General features: G+C 48.5%; 8 protein-coding genes and 1 pseudogene across 8 annotated transcripts, besides 15 other annotated features; all 9 read left to right on the forward strand.

Annotated features, from left to right (window-relative positions):
• Nucleotides 1–101: part of a sequence feature (heterozygous, non-Esmeraldo-like haplotype) that runs on past the window's edge.
• Nucleotides 102–252: a sequence feature (haploid, Esmeraldo-like haplotype).
• On the forward strand, nucleotides 245–2,569 carry Tc00.1047053506355.80 (flagellum transition zone component, putative; the record flags this gene model as incomplete). The annotated part of the gene is made up of 1 exon (XM_809733.1): nucleotides 245–2,569. One exon carries the CDS (start codon nucleotides 245–247, stop codon nucleotides 2,567–2,569), a length of 2,325 nt encoding a protein of 774 aa, XP_814826.1.
• Nucleotides 253–587: a sequence feature (areas merged during assembly that could not be assigned to a particular haplotype. This can correspond to areas where the two haplotypes were merged or to regions with more than two copies in the genome that were merged during assembly.).
• Nucleotides 588–2,712: a sequence feature (heterozygous, non-Esmeraldo-like haplotype).
• Nucleotides 2,713–2,939: a sequence feature (areas merged during assembly that could not be assigned to a particular haplotype. This can correspond to areas where the two haplotypes were merged or to regions with more than two copies in the genome that were merged during assembly.).
• Nucleotides 2,940–19,875: a sequence feature (heterozygous, non-Esmeraldo-like haplotype).
• Nucleotides 3,559–3,990: a mobile genetic element.
• Nucleotides 4,016–4,076: a microsatellite.
• Nucleotides 4,532–4,575: a microsatellite.
• On the forward strand, nucleotides 4,647–6,284 carry Tc00.1047053506355.100 (annotated as a pseudogene).
• Nucleotides 6,540–6,971: a mobile genetic element.
• On the forward strand, nucleotides 7,325–10,585 carry Tc00.1047053506355.110 (hypothetical protein, conserved; the record flags this gene model as incomplete). Its single annotated transcript, XM_809734.1, has 1 exon — nucleotides 7,325–10,585. The coding sequence occupies one exon, from the start codon at nucleotides 7,325–7,327 to the stop codon at nucleotides 10,583–10,585; it is 3,261 nt and encodes a 1,086-aa protein (XP_814827.1).
• Tc00.1047053506355.120 (hypothetical protein, conserved) lies at nucleotides 10,866–13,484 on the forward strand (the record flags this gene model as incomplete). The annotated part of the gene is made up of 1 exon (XM_809735.1): nucleotides 10,866–13,484. The coding sequence occupies one exon, from the start codon at nucleotides 10,866–10,868 to the stop codon at nucleotides 13,482–13,484; it is 2,619 nt and encodes an 872-aa protein (XP_814828.1).
• Nucleotides 13,636–13,672: a microsatellite.
• Nucleotides 13,819–14,376, forward strand: Tc00.1047053506355.130 (hypothetical protein, conserved; the record flags this gene model as incomplete). The annotated part of the gene is made up of 1 exon (XM_809736.1): nucleotides 13,819–14,376. The coding sequence occupies one exon, from the start codon at nucleotides 13,819–13,821 to the stop codon at nucleotides 14,374–14,376; it is 558 nt and encodes a 185-aa protein (XP_814829.1).
• On the forward strand, nucleotides 14,659–15,465 carry Tc00.1047053506355.140 (hypothetical protein, conserved; the record flags this gene model as incomplete). Its single annotated transcript, XM_809737.1, has 1 exon — nucleotides 14,659–15,465. One exon carries the CDS (start codon nucleotides 14,659–14,661, stop codon nucleotides 15,463–15,465), a length of 807 nt encoding a protein of 268 aa, XP_814830.1.
• On the forward strand, nucleotides 16,064–17,149 carry Tc00.1047053506355.150 (hypothetical protein, conserved; the record flags this gene model as incomplete). The annotated part of the gene is made up of 1 exon (XM_809738.1): nucleotides 16,064–17,149. The coding sequence occupies one exon, from the start codon at nucleotides 16,064–16,066 to the stop codon at nucleotides 17,147–17,149; it is 1,086 nt and encodes a 361-aa protein (XP_814831.1).
• Nucleotides 17,159–17,188: a sequence feature (AT_rich).
• Nucleotides 17,407–17,462: a sequence feature (T-rich).
• Nucleotides 17,608–17,630: a microsatellite.
• Nucleotides 17,654–18,625, forward strand: Tc00.1047053506355.160 (hypothetical protein, conserved; the record flags this gene model as incomplete). The annotated part of the gene is made up of 1 exon (XM_809739.1): nucleotides 17,654–18,625. One exon carries the CDS (start codon nucleotides 17,654–17,656, stop codon nucleotides 18,623–18,625), a length of 972 nt encoding a protein of 323 aa, XP_814832.1.
• Nucleotides 18,826–18,846: a sequence feature (AT_rich).
• Nucleotides 19,092–19,802, forward strand: Tc00.1047053506355.170 (hypothetical protein, conserved; the record flags this gene model as incomplete). The annotated part of the gene is made up of 1 exon (XM_809740.1): nucleotides 19,092–19,802. One exon carries the CDS (start codon nucleotides 19,092–19,094, stop codon nucleotides 19,800–19,802), a length of 711 nt encoding a protein of 236 aa, XP_814833.1.

A 19,875-nucleotide genomic window follows, 5' to 3' on the forward strand; every position in this document is an offset into this window, starting at 1 on the left:
GTGATTTTTGTGTTTTTCGTTTTGGAACCGTCATGCAAACCCCTTGGGCACAAGGAGATGCTCAGCTGCTTGGGGGGGGCTATTCCGCTCCTTTCTTTTCCCCTCAATCCACACTCTTTTTTTTTTTGGCACGCACGAGGCAACCGAATGAAATCCCCCTTGCTGTTTCTCTTTTCTTTTCTTTGTACACGTGCGCACACGAAACACACACACACAAAAAAAAAAAAAAACGAGGTGACCGTTGATGGATGTGGCGGACGGTTGCGTGTTGGGGAAAAAGTCGCTTGAGGCGGAGGAATTGGAGGCGTCTGCCGATGTTCTCGAGCCTCGCACGGTGCGAATCCCCGCAACGACAGTTTCACAAGAAGGTGAAGTGATTGATGCCGCGTCTTTTGTGCCACGGACGCCTTTCTTGAGCTCCCGAACCTTTTTGTCTTCAAAAGCAAAGCGTGCAACAGACGCAGTCGATCCGTTCCAGCCAAACACACTGCCCACGGACGACTGCTTCATTCCGCGTCGCCGGCCTGGCCTCAGGGGCATGACATTTAAAACTCAATGCAAACTGTCCGTGTCACCGTCGAAGAAAGTTCGGGAGGTTGGTGCGCCATACAGGGAGTCACATAGCAAGAGGTTCCGTGATCGTTTCATGGATGCACGGGAGTGTTTGTCCAATGATGACAGGGTCCTCCTTCTTGTACGCGAGAGGAATGATTGCAAGGCGGAGCTGCGGGAAAAGTGCGAGCAGATAAAAAAGCTTGAAGTATCCCTTCGCGCGGTGCGTGCGCAGCTGGCAAGGGATGCCGCTAAGCCCGGGAGCTCTGTTGCCGAACAGGAGAACTCCATCAATGATTTGCTGGTGGCGCGTCTCGTGAATGAAAACAACGATTTGGAGAAGAATTTGCGCGAGGCGAGAGCACAGATCTCGACTTGGAAGCGGGATGCTCGCGTTTCCCATCTGCAGGAATTGAAGTTGGAGCTCGCAGTCTATCAATCCGAGGTTGCCCGCCTCTATTCCGTGTTACAAGGCGGTCGAGAGAGGGATTTGCGGAAGAGTTGCGTTGAGTCTCGCCTTCGAGAGGCTCTCGATGCGGTGAAACGAAAAGGTGACATCATTCGAGAATTAAGAGAGAAACTTTCAGAGAATGCCGCGGCCCTAAGCCGCTCTTTAGAGGATGCCATGCGGTCCCAGAGTACTGCAGAGCAGCTTCAGGAAGAAAATGGGGCTCTTTGCAAAGAACTACAGGTGCTAAGAAAGGTATCCATTGAATTAACACATAATAGAGAAGAGTTGGAGCGTACACGTGCTGATCTTAGGGAAACCGGAAAGGAGCTTCACGAGTATAAACGGCTTATGGAAAGGTTGGGTAGCCCTGCTGAGATCTTCACCATCATCAAGGAGCGTGATGCTATACTGAATATGTTGAAGGAACAAAATGCGCGTGAGGAGGCTCAACGACGGGAGTTTACGCGTCAACTAGGAGAGGCAAGACAAAATATGGAAAAGTGTATTCAAAAGGCTTTACAAGAGGAGCGCGCGTTGGCGAAGGACAAGGAAGCGCAACTACGACACACCTGCAGGATGTGGAAGGAGCAGTACGAACGCTTGGTGCTAAACAGTGCGACCGGCCGAGAACTGCAGGAAAAACAGATGCAAACTCAAAAAGAACGGCAAGAAGAAAGGCAGCAGGAGCAGCGTTTGATTTCGAGTAAAGTGCCATTGCAATCAAACGAGCAGAGCCAACCGAAGGAGGTTCGGATGAGGAACAGGTTGGAGTCACAATCAGTCAAATCGCCAGTAGTACCTCTCCAGACCCCGTCTCATGCGGGCGTGACATCGAAAGCGTCTCTTTCAATATCGAATTTACCAACATTTAAGGAGAGTCATTGTGGTAGCGGTATCAATAATGATAGAGCCTTTCTTGCGGAGAATGTCCAACAGGATGAAATTGACCGTAGTAGCATTAAAAAGGAGAAGGGACATGAGAGCTGTTTGTCAGGCCGCCATGGTCACTCTGCGGATGAAAATCACAGTAACTCCAGTGGGCTTGCCCGCGTTTTTCAGCAGCCTTCCGCTGCCGCTGCCGCTGCCGATACCATTGAAGAGGAAGAAGTTTTTACGATGCTGGCAAAAGGAAGCCCGAAGCGCTCGGAAACTGAAAATGTCGTGGCGGGCATAGGCTCAAACAGAATTGGGGATCTCTTGGAGGTTCCTCATATTCCATTGGCGAATGAATGTTCCGTTGAAATGACATCGGCAAACTCATTAACGAGAAACGCATCTCCAATAGCAGATGTTGCATCGATGCCTTTTTCTAAACACGACAAAAACTCGGAGGATTCTCTTCCGATAAGTTTGAAGGTGCCACCGTCACCTCCAGCCGCGGCACCTGCTCTTCCTGCTGGTAGCTCCTCAACGTCTGCCGTCCATTTAGCTTCCAGCTTGTCTGACGTGCCCGGTGATTCTGCTGGTGAATATTTTAAACCGAAAAGTCGCTATCAAGAGGAGGATTTATGGGAAACTGTAAGTCCTGTTGAGGAGGACGAGTCTTTCACTGTGCATCACGTGTAATTGTGAGTTGGAAATTGTTGGCTTCTGGCGGAAAGTACCGTTTTTTTTACTATTGTTTTTGTCGGCATTTACCATCGAAGGCGTTACATTTGCCTGCGTGTTTGCGATCTCACTGCTTTTCAGAGCCGTGTGGAAAACAACTTCGCGAGCAGACAAGGCTCAGTAGATAATAGCGGGCTTTGTTGAGATCCCATGTGTTTTTCCCCTTATTGCTTGATGTTTGTTTCCAACGATGCCCCGTTGAAGAGTAGCGTGAGCGCAGCAATTTTTTTTTTTCTTTACTATTTGTGTCGTCCCATCCGCCCGCTACGACTGCCCTCCACGCGGAAGGGAAGCCCGGTAGTTGCGGGGCAGTAAAAGCTGCCATTTTTTGAGTTCACAACGAGCCCAGTTACTATAGAAGATCTTTTGAGTGCCGTTGCTGGTTTCTCTTTTGGTGTTTGGGTGTTGGACGAAACTCAGCCGAATTGGAATGTTGGCCGCATTGGAGAAGCAAAACGCAATTTTACGTTTTTTCTTTCTTCTGGGAATAGGGAAAAAGGTTTTAACCAGGCACATGTTCCATTTTTTTTTTCTTTTCAGGCTCTTGTATAGTATTTAAGGAAATTGTGTAAGCTCGATTCTATCAGTTGTGCACAGTGGAATGCGTGTTATTTGTTGGCGCGTGCAGTTGCATTTTTTAGGGAGCATCAGGGAGTACTTTCTGCTCCTCGTTTGCGCGCTGAAGCCACTTTCCTCTTGTGACCGTTGCGCCTGCACGAATGTTTACTCCCTGCGAACGGGATTGGCGAATATGGACGAAGGCTCTGGTTGGGATGATTGAACGTTTTTTGAGTTGTTGTTTTTTCTCAGTCTTTGGCCATGACCGTGAGGATGAGCTGGCCGTCTTTGCATTTGATTGCACGACGTGTAGTGCCCGTTGTTCTTTTATTCCCGTCTCTTTTGTTTGTTTCTCTTCTTCCCCTTTTTTGTGAGTCTTTTTTGCTTTGGGAAATTGTGAAAAGGGTGTTTGCGAGGGGGCTGGTTAACTCAATGAATATCTTGTGATAAAACAAATACATTTCTGGGCGATTTTTGTTTCTTTTTCTAACTTTTGTTCTTTCGGGGGACCGCGACGGAAGGAGTCAAGGGGCCGATAGCGGTGAGACGAAATTATTTATGTATTGGTTTTTCCGCTCACCCCCTTTTGGTTCCTCCACCTTGCGGCGGGGTCTTGTGGCTGGAGGATCCGAAAGTCTGCCACTTCTTATGTAATGAACATTTTCAATTCGAATAGAGTCCACCATTTCATGGTGGTGACTATCAGAATATATAGTTGGAGCAAACATCGAGGATGTGGCGAACCCACTGCCTCTCCACCATCTATTTTTTCCCTTCCTTTCTTGTCTGTGATTTCAGGATCCGACCAGCAGCTCAGACGAATGTGTCAAATCTATTTTTCAAAAATTATTTTTATTTTTTTTTTTATGAAATGTGTTTTTTATTTTTTTCTTTTCTTCTGATTTTTGGTGAGGAAGGCCATTTTTGTATCTTGAGCACGTAATTTGTGATGATGCCGGTGGCATTGGTGCGGGAAATCTTTTTTTCTTGTACCATTTGCTCCCAACAGCATTGATATCATGCATCGCCCCTCCTACTGTGATGGATGACGTGGGCCACTATAAAATAGAGGAAAAAGTGATTCTATGTGTTGGGCTCCGCTGTCATAATAAGAGGTGATTATCACCGATTCTGCTTGTCATTGAAGAGAAACTACTGTTTTGTTTTGTACGGGTTCCTATTAGCACGTGACGGCTTGTTGTGTCCTACTGGATCCGCTAAATGCGATGAAAGGGTGATGCGGGTGTAGCAGAGACGTCATGAATGTTCTCAAAGAAGCATTTCTGTCATGCTTCTCTTGTTTTGCCTTCGCGAAAGTCGTTGTTATGCCGTCTTCATGCCTGCCGCGCTCCTATTTTACCGTTATCATTATTACTATTATTGTTTCTATTACCATTATTATTGTTTTTTTGCGGCGGTGGTCGAAAACCTCTAGGCTGATAAGTAAGGCTACACAAGCGAAAATACACACAAAGAGATGCCATCCAAGAAGCAGACTGATGTGAGTGGTGGGGACAGGCAGCCCGACGAGACTCCCACATTTTGCTCGTTGGAGAACCTGAAGGTTGCACAAGTGCAGGTGGTTGGTGGAACACTGAACGGATTCTCAATTGGCTTTGTTGCCGTGTATGCTTATTTCTACCTGATGTCCACGGACTGCTCGATGTACAAGAAGGAGGTGGCTTGCAACAGGGTATTGAACGCGGAGTGTTCTTGGAACGGAACACGTGGGGAATGCGGCTGGAACGGCTTTACCTGCTTTTGGGGGCACGGTAAGGATAAGACGCCATGTTTGGATGATAGCAGGTGCAAGTGGGTGTACAGCGACGAAGAGTGCAAGAATCCGACTGGGTACAGCTCGTCCTATAACGGCATCTTTGCTGGTGCGATGATTGTTGGCGCAATGATTGGGTCGATCTATGCCGGGCAGTTTGCCGCGAGGTTTGGTCACAAGGTGTCGTTCCTGATCGTCGGCATCGTTGGCGTTGTGTCATCCGTGATGTACCATGTGTCCTCGGCAACGAATGAGTTTTGGGTGCTGTGCGTTGGTCGTCTACTGATAGGTGTTGTACTCGGTCTTGTGAACGTTGCATGCCCCCATGTATGTCGACCAGAACGCCCACCCGAAGTTCCTTCACGTGGACGGTGTTCTGTTTCAGGTGTTCGCCACGTTTGGCATTATGTTTGCTGCAGCGATGGGGTTGGCTATTGGGCAAAGCGTCAACTTTGACAAGGACACCAAAATGGATGCCCGCATGCAGGGCTACTGTGCCTTTTCTACGCTGTTGTCGGTGCTCATGGTCGCGCTTGGTATCTTCTTGGGCGAGAGCAAGACGAAGTTTACGAGCGGCAAGCACGAGTACGATGGCACTGCGCTGGACCCGAACGAGTACAGCTACTTGCAGATGCTTGGACCTTTGGCGATGGGACTAGTGACTTCCGGGACGCTGCAACTGACTGGCATCACGGCATTGATGAATTACGCGCCAAAGATTATGGGCAACTTGGGGATGGTGCCTCTTGTGGGCAACTTCGTGGTGATGGCGTGGAACTTTGTGACAACTCTCGTCTCGATTCCACTTGCCCGGGCCCTCACGATGCGCCAGCTGTTTCTTGGTGCCTCGCTTGTGGCGTCGGTCTCGTGTCTGCTCTTGTGCGGGGTCCCTGTGTACCCCGGCGTTGCCGATAAGAACGTGAAGAATGGCGTTGCGATCACTGGAATTGCCATATTCATCGCCGCGTTTGAGATTGGCCTTGGACCGTGCTTCTTTGTGCTTGCCCAGGAACTGTTCCCACGCTCTTTCCGTCCGAGGGGTTCGTCCTTCGTGCTCCTGACGAATTTCATCTTTAATGTTATCATCAACGTCTGCTACCCGATCGCGACGGAGGGCATCTCTGGCGGCCCGTCTGGCAACCAGGACAAGGGTCAGGCAGTCGCGTTCATCTTTTTTGGCTGCATTGGTCTTATCTGCTTCGTTCTGCAGGTGTTCTTCTTGTACCCGTGGGAGGAGAGCACTCCTCAGAAACACGGCGACACCAACGAAGAGTCCGCGCTTCCAGAACAGCAGTTGCCGATTGAGGTTGCCACCCCTGGCAACCGTCAAGCCGCGTGAGTGTGTCGTGTGGCACCGTGTGAGACGTGAGACCAATATATCTTACGGCAAAATAAAACGCAAAACGAGGGTGCAGGACTGCGTTGCTGCTGACGACACTGCGAAAACCGCGCTCTCCATCGCAGGTGTCGTCCGATGGGGTTGGCGCGCAGCACCCGATAGAGCCAAGCGGCATCCTGCGTTTTTCTGGTTACGGGCAACTTTACTCCTTTCTGATTCTAATTGAAAACGGCTGTATATATATATTTTTTGCTTTGGGAAATTGTGAAAAGGGTGTTTGCGAGGGGGCTGGTTAACTCAATGAATATCTTGTGATAAAACAAATACATTTCTGGGCGATTTTTGTTTCTTTTTCTAACTTTTGTTCTTTCGGGGGACCGCGACGGAAGGAGTCAAGGGGCCGATAGCGGTGAGACGAAATTATTTATGTATTGGTTTTTCCGCTCACCCCCTTTTGGTTCCTCCACCTTGCGGCGGGGTCTTGTGGCTGGAGGATCCGAAAGTCTGCCACTTCTTATGTAATGAACATTTTCAATTCGAATAGAGTCCACCATTTCATGGTGGTGACTATCAGAATATATAGTTGGAGCAAACATCGAGGATGTGGCGAACCCACTGCCTCTCCACCATCTATTTTTTCCCTTCCTTTCTTGTCTGTGATTTCAGGATCCGACCAGCAGCTCAGACGAATGTGTCAAATCTATTTCTGAGGAGTTGTCTGCTTGCTTGAATTCGAATCTGCCGTTTGTGTTTGTTTGTGTGGTTTCTTGTTGAGTATTTTTTTTTCTTCTTTTGTTGCTTCTGCCGCGTTTGGTTCTGCTATGTTATTATTATTATTATTTATGCTTTGACTGTCTGTAAGCCCATGTGCCTTTCCACTTGGTGTTGTTTTTTGGGGCGGGAAGTGAGGTGGCGGCATCCTTTTTGCCCGATAGTGCATTAGAGCACGAAGAGGAAGGAAGGAGAAAGATCTCCCGCTCCCTTCTTTCTCTTCAATTCCCTAATCGGACACGCACATCAAGCGGAATCAAGGGGGAAATAAATGTCGTCAAGACAAGGCAACAGTATTTCATCGTCACGAATGCACGAGAACCCCGATGACCCTGCAGCAGTGCTCTGTGCGTTTCTCATGGCGAGGCGTGGCTGGAGCCGTTCCCGCACCGCTCTCACATTGGGAATCCCACCACTTGTGCTTGAGGAGTGCATCCGCAACGGCGTTTCCTCCGCCGCAATACGCTCGCAGTTAGCGCTTTGGATTGCTGAGAACAAAGATGAATCCCTGCCACCAACCCTTTTGAAGGCGGTTGTTGAGACAGCACCTTCTTTGACCATTGGCGCATCGGAATACCTACAGGACGGTGACCCTTTGGCCACACTGGATCCTGTCACAGAGTCTTATTTTGTCGAATTGGGATCGAGTGTTGGTCAGAGCTTTATCTCAATTTTGAATGATCCACAAGATGCTGCGGAAATCAACTCCAATTGGGGATTGTGGCTCGGAAGCGTCGTGTCTGGTGCTTTAGATCACAAGGGACAGACAAAACGCGCTGAGACCACTGTGAGTCTAGGGCCGTCGTTGTTGACATCATCATCATCATCTGGGACACTCCTTGCACGCTATGGTTTGCAAGAAGACTACTCTTCTTATCTCCATCTCGTTACTGCCCCGTACAATAGGAATCGGGAAGAGAGTCGGCAAGCATCGACGATAGCGGACGGAAATGAGCGGCTTGGTATTGCTAACACCCCTTCTTCCGTCGAAAATCTTCCGTGGCCGACTGGGGTCCCAAAAGAGTTTTTTGACTCATTCTACGACGTGAGTTGTGAGGTTTGCTTTTTGGAGCGGAAGCTACGAGAACTCGGAGGAGACTCTGTAGTTGAGGGGAACAACACTTCTATTACTGCACAGACATTTGGAGAGGATTTTGAGGTAATGGAGACTCGAATGAAGGAGCTTCGTCTGTGGGAGAGTGCCGTGGAGGGATGTCTTCTGCAGCACGTACAAAGTCGTTCAGAGCAGTTTTTTTATGCGTCCCACGAGTTTGGTAATCGAGCTGCGGAGGCTCGAGAAGCCCTTGAAAGTCTGCGGCAAACGCGGACGGACATTGGAACCTTTGGTAAGGGACTAGTTCAAGAGTTGCTTACGACCGCACGGTGTTATCGAAGCCGAAACAACCTTGGGTCTTTGTGTAATCTTGCAGGAACGGTAATGTCGGTCTCTTCTCAAATGGTAGCTATTGAAAATTGGGTGGCACTTCCCGAACGGGATATGATGGAATTGCCAGTTATTGTTGAGATCTTTTGTACGCTGCAGGATGCGATTTTAGCAGAGCATTGCACGGGAACTTTCTCGAAAAACGCTGGTACCCTTGGTGTGGGGTGGATTACGAAGGTGTCAGCGATGAAAGACATCCCACGCCGTGTGCTGCATTTGAAGGAGAAGCTCTGCGTGATGATTATGGAGGAATTGGAGGTGATTCTTCTTCCGGCGACGCGTGGAGGTGGAGACGATGGCCACATCACTAGGACATTTCGTTCCGCTATGAAAATGGGAATATGGCCTAGTGCTGCACGTCACTGCAATGATCTTCTTGTAGATGCACTGTGGACGGCAGTTCGCGAGGCCTTTATTGCCTTTTTGATGAGTCATTGCGAAATCAGCGATTCAACGGCCAATAATGTTCTTTCCACTGCGGTGACGGCTGATTCTTCACGCGAAGAGAAATTAACACTATTTGAACATTCCAACGCATGTCGTTTTCCCCTGTACATAGAATTACTGGGCCTCACTTTGGATCATGTCCTTGACTTTGTTACTCAAGCTGCCCAGCGATGGGGGCTTCTGCTTGTCGATATTTCTCCCGACCCCTCTGTTTCAGACACTGAAGGAGTAAATGCGGAGGACACAAGGAAATACTTCTCGTCCTTGTGTACGGTTGCGGAGAGTTTTGTCGCTCTTCTGCTTGAAGTTCGAAGCCAGCGGGGGAAAACGCCTACAAACCTTCGGGATCTTGAGACAGTTGTTTCTATGAGTTGTGCCTTTCTGCCCAATATGGTGAGTAATCTTCAAGGTGTTCTGGCAATCTGTGGCAACATCGGTGATACATGGGGGTTTGTCTCAGGAAGGCGGATTAAGTCGGCCGTGACGCGGCTGGTGAAGGAGCACCTCCGCTCACATCATGCGGAGGGCGTTGAAAAATTACGTGTGTCAATTGAGAATGAAAACTGGCAGCCAGAAAAAATTGACCCTGCCTTTCAATCCACTGTGGACGTTCTTTGCCGAAGTGACGATGCAGCTATCGAGGAACTTCGGACACACGCCGTGTTTACTGAAGTTATGGGTGAGAATGGGTTTTGCCATCTTGCGGCACCAGTGACAACAGCAACAGCAATGGCGAGACAAATGGTAGTATCAGCGCCATTCAATCCATCATCTAGGCCTTTGAATACGTGTGAAGCTGACACAAAAAAATTGCTGTTGATTCCACCTGTGGATGGCCATACGGAGGGTCGGGTGGTGAGTAGCTCGATTTTGATGTTGATCACATTGTTGCATGAATGTGATGAGTACTTGAGTCGTTTTCCTTTTCTTGCCTTTGATGTGATGGGGAAAATATATGACCTTCTCAGACTGTACGATTCACAGTGTGCTGCTCTCCTCCTCGGCGCGATGGCTGTGGAAAATGGTGTGCTGGATACAATAACAACGCAGCACATGGCGGTCGCGTCACAAAACCTGGCTTTTTTATACGACGGTATTCCACTTATGCAGAGGCGCTGGCTTCGTGCAACAACTGTCGATAAGTTGTCATCGCCTATTGTTGAAGACATAAAGAGAGTTCGCAAGGACTGCGCGACGCACCGTTGTGAGTTTTTGGGTAAGATATCAGGCTTGGTCAAGGAGAAGGTTGGTGGACTTGGGACAGTCTCCGCGGAGCAGTGGCAAGCATCAGGTAATGAGTGGGTAATGACAATGCTGCGTGAGACAGCGAGGTTGATGCGGGCGATGAGGCCGATTTTGCCTGCCGAGGATTGCCGTGGGGTTGTAGTGCCGCTCCTTGGCACATTTGCTCGAATGATTCGTTCGGTGACGATGTGTCCGGCAGTTGATGCCGACCTTCGAGCAGTGATGCTGTCGGATGTTCTTCTTTTCAAGGCAAATGTGGAGAGATTTGGCTTTGATGTTTTGCGTTGTGCGATATTATTCAATTCAGAAGCAGAGGCAATGACGAAATCGGTTGAACCCTCCGCATCGGAAGCGGATGTCGTCGCCTGGTTTTTTAGTGACGAAGGAGGATCATGAAGACGGTGGTAAAAAAACACACTCTTTTCTTTCATTTTTTTTTTCCTTCATTCCCCTTGTTGCCGCTGTTGTCTCTGCTTGCGTATTTTCCTCAGTACACTGGGGAAGTGCAGGCCGTTTGTTTCTGTGGAAATGAAAGTGGAAATGAATGCGTCTTTCAGGGATATCCCGGTGTTTATGAGGTGCGGTGGCGGTGCAGGAGCATTTTGCTTTTTGTTTTCATGAGTTGGGTTTTCTTTTGATTTCTCCCATTTCCCGATGAGGGGAACATCAGAGGGCGATGTACCGTGGCCGTCAGCGCTCCACAATCCTTCACGCCCGAATGGGGCACCTGGTGTACTGCACTGTGATTCGTTTTGTGGCAACGTCATTCTCTGATGGGACTCATGGTTCCGGCGCATTGCGAGGGTCTGGCCGTGAGATCAACGCTCTTCTTCGAGAGATCAATGACCTATGGGTGCGGCGTGGCGCCAGCGAGCATAAAATTTCTGTTTCCGCATCCAATTTGCGGCCGACAATGGCAACGGCCATGACGGACAGAAGTCCCGTTCAACCGCATGTGAGTCCCACCGTCCCGGCGGCAAGGGAGGACACACCCCGAGGCCCTGTAATCACAAAAGAGCTGCCGGTACTCACGGATATTGCGTGCACTCTGCAGGAGTTGGAAGAAGAGCTGTTCAAGCTGTCAGCCGATGAGGCAGCAGTGACTGAGCCTCCAAATAACGCATGTATTCGCGGATTGAAACTGGAGAATGAAAATGATGAAAATGAAAAGGGTGCTGTTCTATCATTTAATGGGCCAAGCGAGCCACGGCATGAGGCCATGAATTCTGCAGCTGCGGAATCCCCAGCCGCATCTTGTTTCTTTGAATCTCTGTGTCACCATGAAAACCTCTCATGTTGGATGGATGCTGAAGAAACCAAACCTTTACACAACTCCATTACACTACAAGTATCCAAATCTTCTGACCGCACTTTTGTTTTGGAACTTCGGGAGCAACCTCTATGTGCGAGAGACGTAGTTCTTGCGGTGAGTCAGGCCTTGAATGAAGTGGAATCTTTGACGGAATTAAGCGAGGGCCTTGTTGTAGTGTTCCGTTCAGTATCCGGCATTTTTTTCTTTACCCCGCAGCTTTCAGAACTGGAGGTGAGTTATTTAGCTCGTGCAGAGTTGCTGAGAGCAAAGGAACGTCTTTTTTGCCGCATGCGGGAAGCCAGACTTTGTGGAGTGTCTTTCATAGCAGAGTTGAATCATTCCGCATTTAATATTGGCGCGGAGTTATTTTTTATGTGTGACAGCAAGCTCATACCGGAATCTGGGGTATGCGGCAGGGTCGCAAAGGTTGGATTTCCTTCTGTGTCAGCTGGAGTCTGGCCGGCGCCGTGTGTGGTACAGTGCATATCCAGTCTTCTGGGCTACGGAGAGAAGGTTGGTCTGGTGGTTCCCATTATGCACACAATTCCATGGAGTGAGTTGAGTGAAAGATATCCTCAACTCTTACAGTCGGGTTGCACCTCGCAGCGGTTGCAGGAAAAGGTATATCGACTGTTCAACTTGCAGTGGGATCGTCTTTGTGAGTTATTGGGGTGGGGAACAGATCGATCTGCCAAAGAGAATCGCGTGGATTTTTTGATGCGCCACTGGGACAATTACTGTGCATTGGTGGATACGACTCAAGGTGGCACAAATTCGGTTCTTGATTTTGCTGCTGCTTCCCGGGGTATCAGCATGTATGTAACACTTCTGGGAACGAGCGATTTTTGTAACGCGGCGTCAGTGACCATGGCGCTTCGTCGTATGCGACATCGAGTGTTAAATCCACCACCACGGGGAAGCATTATTGAATTACGGGCAACCGATATGAGCAGCGTTACGGTGGGCGAATCGTTTTGTGTCTTTACCGAAGCTTCTTCGCCCGAAACGGTTCGTTTTATTGCGGAGCATCGCAGTTTCAGCGGAAATGGCGTGATCAAAAGTGCTTTGCTGATGGGAGAAATAGAGGGCGTGAAGGATGCAGCTGACTTGTTGGATTGCGCTGTGGTTGCTACTAATCTACGTCCGTCGAAATTGTGCACATTGGGTGAGGGCGGGAATATGGTGGAGGTTCAGCTTCTCTGCTCTCCACATGTACGAAAAATTCAACAGAGGGAGGCACTCTCCTCCGCCTTGGCGTATCTGCAGTCAAAGGGCATACCGTACATTGTCAGTAAGGGGGATGCTGGAAATCGCCTTGTGGCTGCCCTTTCTCTAGAGTTGTGTCGACTGGCCACGGAGGCGGAGATGCGGCTGATTGACGCCGTCGCAAGAGAAGAATTGCGATTTAGCAGCAACCCATTTCAGCTGCTTGATTGCCATGGTATGATGTACATTACAAAGGTGATGGGACGGCATCCACATTTGGCGGACGAGAGGCGAGTTCCGCCAATAACGAGGCGAGTATTGTCGGCAATGGATGCAGAGGGTTTTGGCGGTGAGGGTGTTCACCGCGGGGGATTTTACAACTGTTATGGAAGCCTCAATCCGGAGATTCGAACAGAGTTCTTGAGGCGGAGAAAATTATCACGGAGCGATATTTTCCTGCGGCTCTTGTTTGCTCTTGTGAATGAAAGTTGTCGCATGCTGCTGGAGGGTTGTGTTGAAACGGTAAATGATATTGATCTTCTTTCCATTGGCGCCTTAACGTTGAATTTGTCAACGGGTGGCCTCCTTTCGTACGTGGACAGCGGTATCGGATGCCTTGCACTGCTGCGCAACATGAATTACCTTTCAAGGGATATGGGCGTCACGGACCCACCTTCCCCGCTGCTGCAGGTGATGTTGGAGGCGGGTGAAACATTTCGCACCCTCTCCCCAGAAACTTTATACCAAGCGAGACAAAAATTTGTGGGGGGGATTTGACTGGAGGGGAGGCTTCTCAGACTTGCTCGTGTGGACTTTCGTCAGCAGTGGCGGAAGCGACAAAAAAAAAAATAATCAAAAAAATGCGGCCAGAAATTATCAGCCAAGTAACACGCGTTTTGGGTGTGACATGTGTGTGTACTGACTTTATTTGTTATCATTATTATTATTATTATTATTGTTATTATCACTTTGTGTGCGTGTAATGTGTAAGTTCACGTCGCATGTCTCTCGTTCCACTGCGCCTTTTTCCTTTTTATTTTTTTCGGAGAAAGGGAACTGAGGGGGTTTGGAGAGTTGGGGGTTCACTGAAGGACGACAGGATCTCCGGGCGATGGTACTACACAAGTGGGCGGTGGTGAGTAAAAGTGCCCCGCCGCCTCCCGGGCTGCGCCCCGTCGCCCGTGTGATTCCTTCACATCCTCGTTTGCGCCCTGCGGATTACAAGATCCCGTATGTGCTGCGTACATTTATCAAGGACCGCTACACAAGTGACATGCAGCACATTGAAAACAGGGGCATGTTTGCGGAAGAGCTGGCGATTGAGCGATCGAGGTTTCCACGTTTTCACAAGACTTTGACAATCCAAACGGACGGTTCAATTAACGAGCGGGAGTTCGAGTTTGTTGTTCCCCCCGTCGTCACGCTCTTTTATGATCGACTTTCAGCTCATCGCCAGCGTCAGTTGGAGTTGGCGAAGATTGGGAAACTGCGGAAGGAACGAAGCTGGGAGACAAAGACGGTGGGCGAGGAATCCTCCAACCCCGTGTGCAATGCCCTCGTCTTCCCATATTGTGTGCCGAAAATGATGTGGAAAAGGCCACGACTTGCTGATCCGCTGAGTGCCAAGTCCCATGTTCGAGGCTCGGGCTTAACAACGGCAGATCATTAGTGGGGCATTCTGGGAATTGTTGTTGGCAAGAAGGAGCAAGAGGAAGTGGGGGAAGGAATAAAGAAAAAAAAAAAAAGGAGGACTGAAACGAAGAAATTACATCTTACGTTGCACTTTGTTGTTGTTGTTGTTCTTTCCTATTGCTTTTTTCTATTGCACTTCCTGTGGTGAATGATGCTGGCTCTGGTTTTGGTTTGGACCTCGTATGGATTTGTTTAATGATGGTGTGCGCTCCTCTGTATGCTGTAACATTTTTTTTTCTTTTTGTTTCAACAGGCCCTAATGGAGGAGAACAAGAAAAAACAAACAAAAATGGCATTTGCCGAAAATTCTCACGATGTCATCGTGTCCTGCCTCTCAAAGCAAACGCTGCAGGAAATTGAGGGCCTTGACCCTGCACAATGCGGCTTTGGCCGGGAGGAGTGCTGTGAGCCTCTGCCGGCGAAGCTTCCAGGCAGCATGGCGTTAAAAGAGCATTTATTTCTTGCCACCGACTTGCCTGCAACAGAATGGGATTCGAAAACGGGAAATGTTCCTGGGTATAGTGCACTGGAACAAGTTGTGAGTTCAAGAGGAGGCATGAAACTCACGGTTTTTTATCGTCCCGGTCCCGATAGGTGTATTTTACGATTTAAGTATGAGGAAAGTTTGGAGTATATGCTGATTACACAGCACAGTTGCATCACAGAAGGGGAGCTTCCGTGGGAATCCGAGGGTGCGATAAGCTCCGATCGCTCGAATGAGGTGTTTATTTTTGTGTGTTCCCATCGTTCTCGTGATGGTCGTTGTGGGTACTGTGGTGCCGTTTTGGTGGAGCTTTTGCGTCAGTCGATTAGGGCCAAGAAGGGCGATGATGAAACCATTCACGTGTACCCGTGTTCCCACGTCGGAGGGCATATCTACGCTGGAAATGTCTTGATGTACACAAATCATGGAGGCATATGCTTTGGCTGCTTTACTGCAGCTCATGTGGATGCATTTGTGGATTTTCTTATGGGGGGCGCGGCGGAACTCCCGGCCTCGCTGCAGCAACGTGTTCGGGGCAGAATTGGCTACACAAAGGTAAACTCCAGGTGCTGCGTCATGTAGAATTGCTTTGTCTTGTCTACGGCGCAGTGGGGAAATACAAACAAACAAGGGAAAGGAAGGCTTATATCAAAACAAAAGCAGCAGCGCCAAAGAAACGGAAGGCCATGCCACCTTCGCCGAAATATATTAAATCAAAGAAAAAGAAAAATGAGGGGAGTGGGGCAAAAAAAGAAGACATGAAACAAAAAAAAGCGAAAAGGAAAAAGCTTAATGCTTTGTTGTGGAAAGTAAGAACGAAGGGTTAGAACGGGTAAAAAGTTTTTTGGGCGTGGCGTTTTTTCTTTGTTTGGCAAAACCAATAATTGCCATCTGGGTGCGCATTTTCTGCCGTGTGACAGGGTTTGACTGGGTTAGTTTTTTTTTTCCTTTCCCAGACAATAAACGGTAAAAAAAAAAAAAAGCTGAACTTCTCATCAGTTCCTTGAACGACTGCTAGTTCTTCAAATACATGCAAAGCCAAGAAGCAGTCGATTTCGTTACGCGTCTTTTACCCCTCTTCTCCGTTTATTTGGAAGGTTCTCACTGAGGCCCTGTGCTTTTACTTTTTTCACAGCATACATACATATATATATAGGGTGCGTTAAACGAGGTTTGAAACATGGCATCGGATGTCGTTTATCGCAAGCTGAACAAATATGAGTGGAGCGAAAGCACTCCTGTGAAGTTGGTTGCCCCGCAGTCTGGTGAAATTATAAAGGAGGTGCTTGGAGGCGCATTAGCATGCTTTGAAAAAAGGGCTTATCTTTGTGGTGGATATGACGCACGGACTGGTCGTAGCCTTTCACAGCTAGCTGAGTTTGATTTTTCTACAAAGCAATGGTCAAAAGGGCCCTCTTTGCCAGAAAAAATAAGAGACGCGGCTGCTGTCGCATTTGGGGAGTACTGTTTTGTTTTTGGTGGTTGGAATGACGAGAATTACAGCAAAAACTTTTGGATGCTTGCTCCAAAGAGCCCAGGAAATAACATGGCAAGTGCTAAGGAAGCAATTATTAGCTCATGGAAATTGGTGCAACCCGCTGGATTAGGGCCATCGGCTCGGGTCTGTCATGCGATGGTGTTGGGTAACATGAGCGATGAAGAGGGTACGGCCCAGAATCCGGTGTTATATCTCTTTGGTGGATTTGATGGTGAAAAAAGGTTGAATGATGTTTGGCGTCTGCGATTGAGTGCTTTGATTGAACAGGGCGTGGCCGCGTGGGAGTTAGTTGAGGTTAAAGGTGGGACTCCACCAGCACCGCGCGATGATGCTGCTGTCGCATTTGATTTGGCGGGCGAGAGACTGCTGGTTTTTGGCGGGTTTGCATCCTCCCTACAGAGCGATCTTCATTTCTTGTCACTGCGCGGGGGAAAGAATGAATGGACGTGTCAGCTGTGCGTTAATGTTCCTTCCAGGCGTCAGGGTTGCGTGGCGGCGGTGTCGAACGGGCATCTATTGGTGTGTCTTGGAGAGGATGAGAAGGGCTCTTTGTCTCAAGTTCTTCAACTTTCCTTGACGGAATTCAAGTGGTGCATGCTTCCCTTTGAAAAGGATGAGCTTGTGGGGCGTAGAGGCTGCGTTGGGTGCGTGGGTGAAAAAGGGAAACGCATTATAATCTTTGGGGGTGGGGTTCTGCCGAAGCTTCACTCAAGCCTTTTGGAGTTTGAACTGGAGAAGGCAGATGCAGGCAGTACAAGGAAGAAATGAGGACATTTGTATATATATATATAATTATGTTTATTTAATCTCTTGTTCTTTGTCTTAAATACATTTTATTTGTGCGGCCTTTGAATGTAGATTATGCAACGAAACCCTTCTTTATGGATTTTTTTTTTTTGTTGTGTGTGATTTTTTGCTTGTTTATGTCCAAAGTGGGTGATGCACGACGAGGGCCGTGGTGGTGGGATGGTCGGGATTTTTTTATTTACCGTTTGTATGGAAGGACATCGGCGCAATTTTGTGCCTTTTTTTTTATTTTGCTTTTCTTTGCCCTCAATTTCCTCGTTTTTTTTTTTTTTTTGCTGCACGCGTGCATGCGTGGAGCGGGTAAGGTAGCGCACTGTTATTGGGTTTCACACACACACACACACACCGAAGGCCTCAAAGAGCTGAACAGAGAAGAAAAAACAAAAGAGACGGGAAAGGGGGAAAGCAGAAAACGAAGCATAATAATAGTAATAATAATAATCAGTTGGAGTGACGTTTCCGTGAATGGCGGACGGTTCTGAAGTCCGCAAAAGGCGGCCGTTGGAGCCAAATGAGAGGGATGAGGTGCTAGACAACACGCCCAAGTATGCCGATGCAGATACAATGGCGCAGCGCCGCATCGTGCGGGTGCAGCGTACGTCTGTCAGTGATGTCGTGCCGTCGTTGAAAGGGGCGTTCAAGGCGGTGCCCGGCTTGGCGCCGACGGCGGCACCATCTCTTTCCACAAATTTTGGGTTAAGCGGCAGTAACAGCATCAGCAGCGGCGCCAATTTCGCACTGGCCAAAGTTTCTTTTCCGGTTGTTGGAGAAGCGCCGAGTTCTGTCTTACCTGGTGCCAAAAATTTCACATTTGGTGTTGGCAGCAGCCCCAGTGAAAGCAGCAAGGATAACAGTGGCGGTATGGTCGCTGTTGGCAATGATGCGGCTGCGGGGACGTCTTCATCTCGAGAGACGTTGAATTTTAACGGCGCGCGAAATGTTTTTGCGGAGGCCAAGGAGCGGATGGCGAAGACCGTCGCTGACGTGGAAGAGGAAGCGCCGGCGGAGGAGAAGCTTGCCACCAGCGATGTTCTTGCCCAGGCTGCTCATGTCACGCCTTTAACGGAGGAGATTTTGGCGTGTGCGTCCTGTAAACTGTTTTTGTTTAAGTTGGAAACCAAAAGTTGGGTGGAATGTGGCGTTGGTGATGCCAAACTGAAGCGGCGCGAGTCCACAGAGGCCACGGACGGCGAGAAAGGAGTAAAAAATCTTTATCGTCTGATTGTTCGCGATGGTTACGCCCTCAATGCAGCACTGTCCAGAAATTTTCATCTTACGAAGGCAGATGACACGCATGTCATCTTTTCCATACCAAAAAATGACGGTGTTGCAACTTACCTTGTGAAGTACGTGGGGCAACAGGCAGCAGAACACGGCCCGGAGTTCACAAAGAAGTTAAAAGAAGCTCTGAAGTTGGCCCAAGAAGATTTTTCTTAGGAAACAGTCAATGCAGTTTTTTTTTTACAGCGCCTTGTGTTTTCAACCTTTTTTAAAAATTATTCATATATATTTGTTTTGGCATCCATCTCCTTTGTCTTTTTTGTTTTGTTGTTGTTGTGGCAATTATTAGTGGGAACCGCGGTGGGGATGGGATGCCTGACTGCTGTCTCCTTTTTTTTTATTTGGCATGCGAGCACTTTTTAATTATTTTTTATTTTGACTCAACACATGAGGGACTTTTCCACAGCTGGCCATACACTGGTAGGAAGAAAGTTGCCTCACGATTGCGGAGGGGAGGGGCGTGTGCCAAGTTAGGAGAGGCAACGCAAATACGCGTCTTTTTTTTTTTTTTTTGAGGGGAGGGGGAGGGGGCGAACGAAGGACGAAAAGGAGAACACGTCGCGCACAATACTCTTTTTATTTTTCCCTCTAGAATAAAAACAATTTTTTTTTTTTTTTAGTGATGGAGAGAACTTCTTCCATTATCGATGACCTTTTCAAGAAGGACCCAAATGTGAGGCACATCTTATCCCCTTCGCAGCAAGAGTTGATGGGGCTCGATGATGCTATTAGACGCATCCGCGCTGAATACGAGAACAATTTCACAAACTCCGATATTACATTTCAGTACGCATGCCTTCTGATCCTGCACTCCCGCGCTTCATACATTGAGGAGGGCGTGCGCCTCATGGAGTCATTGCTGTATACCGCATGGAAGAAGCGCCAGGCCGAATTGGCGGGTGCATCGTCAGTAAAGACGAATTTGATGCCCGGTGAGGAGGTGGATTCTCAAGAGGATATTTTGCGTGGTAGTGTTATTCACGCGGCCTCTGCGCCGCCGGAAACACAAGGAGAGTGGGAGCATTTTGAACACGACGCTGGGGAACAAGAAAAAGAGACCGATACGAAAAGCAAAAGAACCACATCCACGGACGAGCTTGTTATTAACTACTACTATCTAACAATTGGATGGATAAAGCTTCGGAACTACGACAAGGCACTGATATGTGTGAATCAAATGCTTCAACTCCAGTCTGATCATCGCCAGGGAATCGCGCTGAAGCAGTACATTGATGCAGAAGTAAATATGACTTTAACTGCAACTGGCTTAGCGGGAGTGGGTGTCGCCGCTGCCGTGGCAGCTCTCATTGCCGTTTGCTTTCGAAAATCATAATATTTTACATTTATGACGGGCGAGGTGCAGTTTCAGTGTGAAGCGCCAGTTTTTGTTTTTTTTTTTCTTTCTT

The sequence above is a fragment of the Trypanosoma cruzi genome, genomic scaffold (assembly GCF_000209065.1).
Source record: "Trypanosoma cruzi strain CL Brener 1047053516467 genomic scaffold, whole genome shotgun sequence".
In the NCBI taxonomy this organism is placed as follows: domain Eukaryota; phylum Euglenozoa; class Kinetoplastea; order Trypanosomatida; family Trypanosomatidae; genus Trypanosoma; species Trypanosoma cruzi.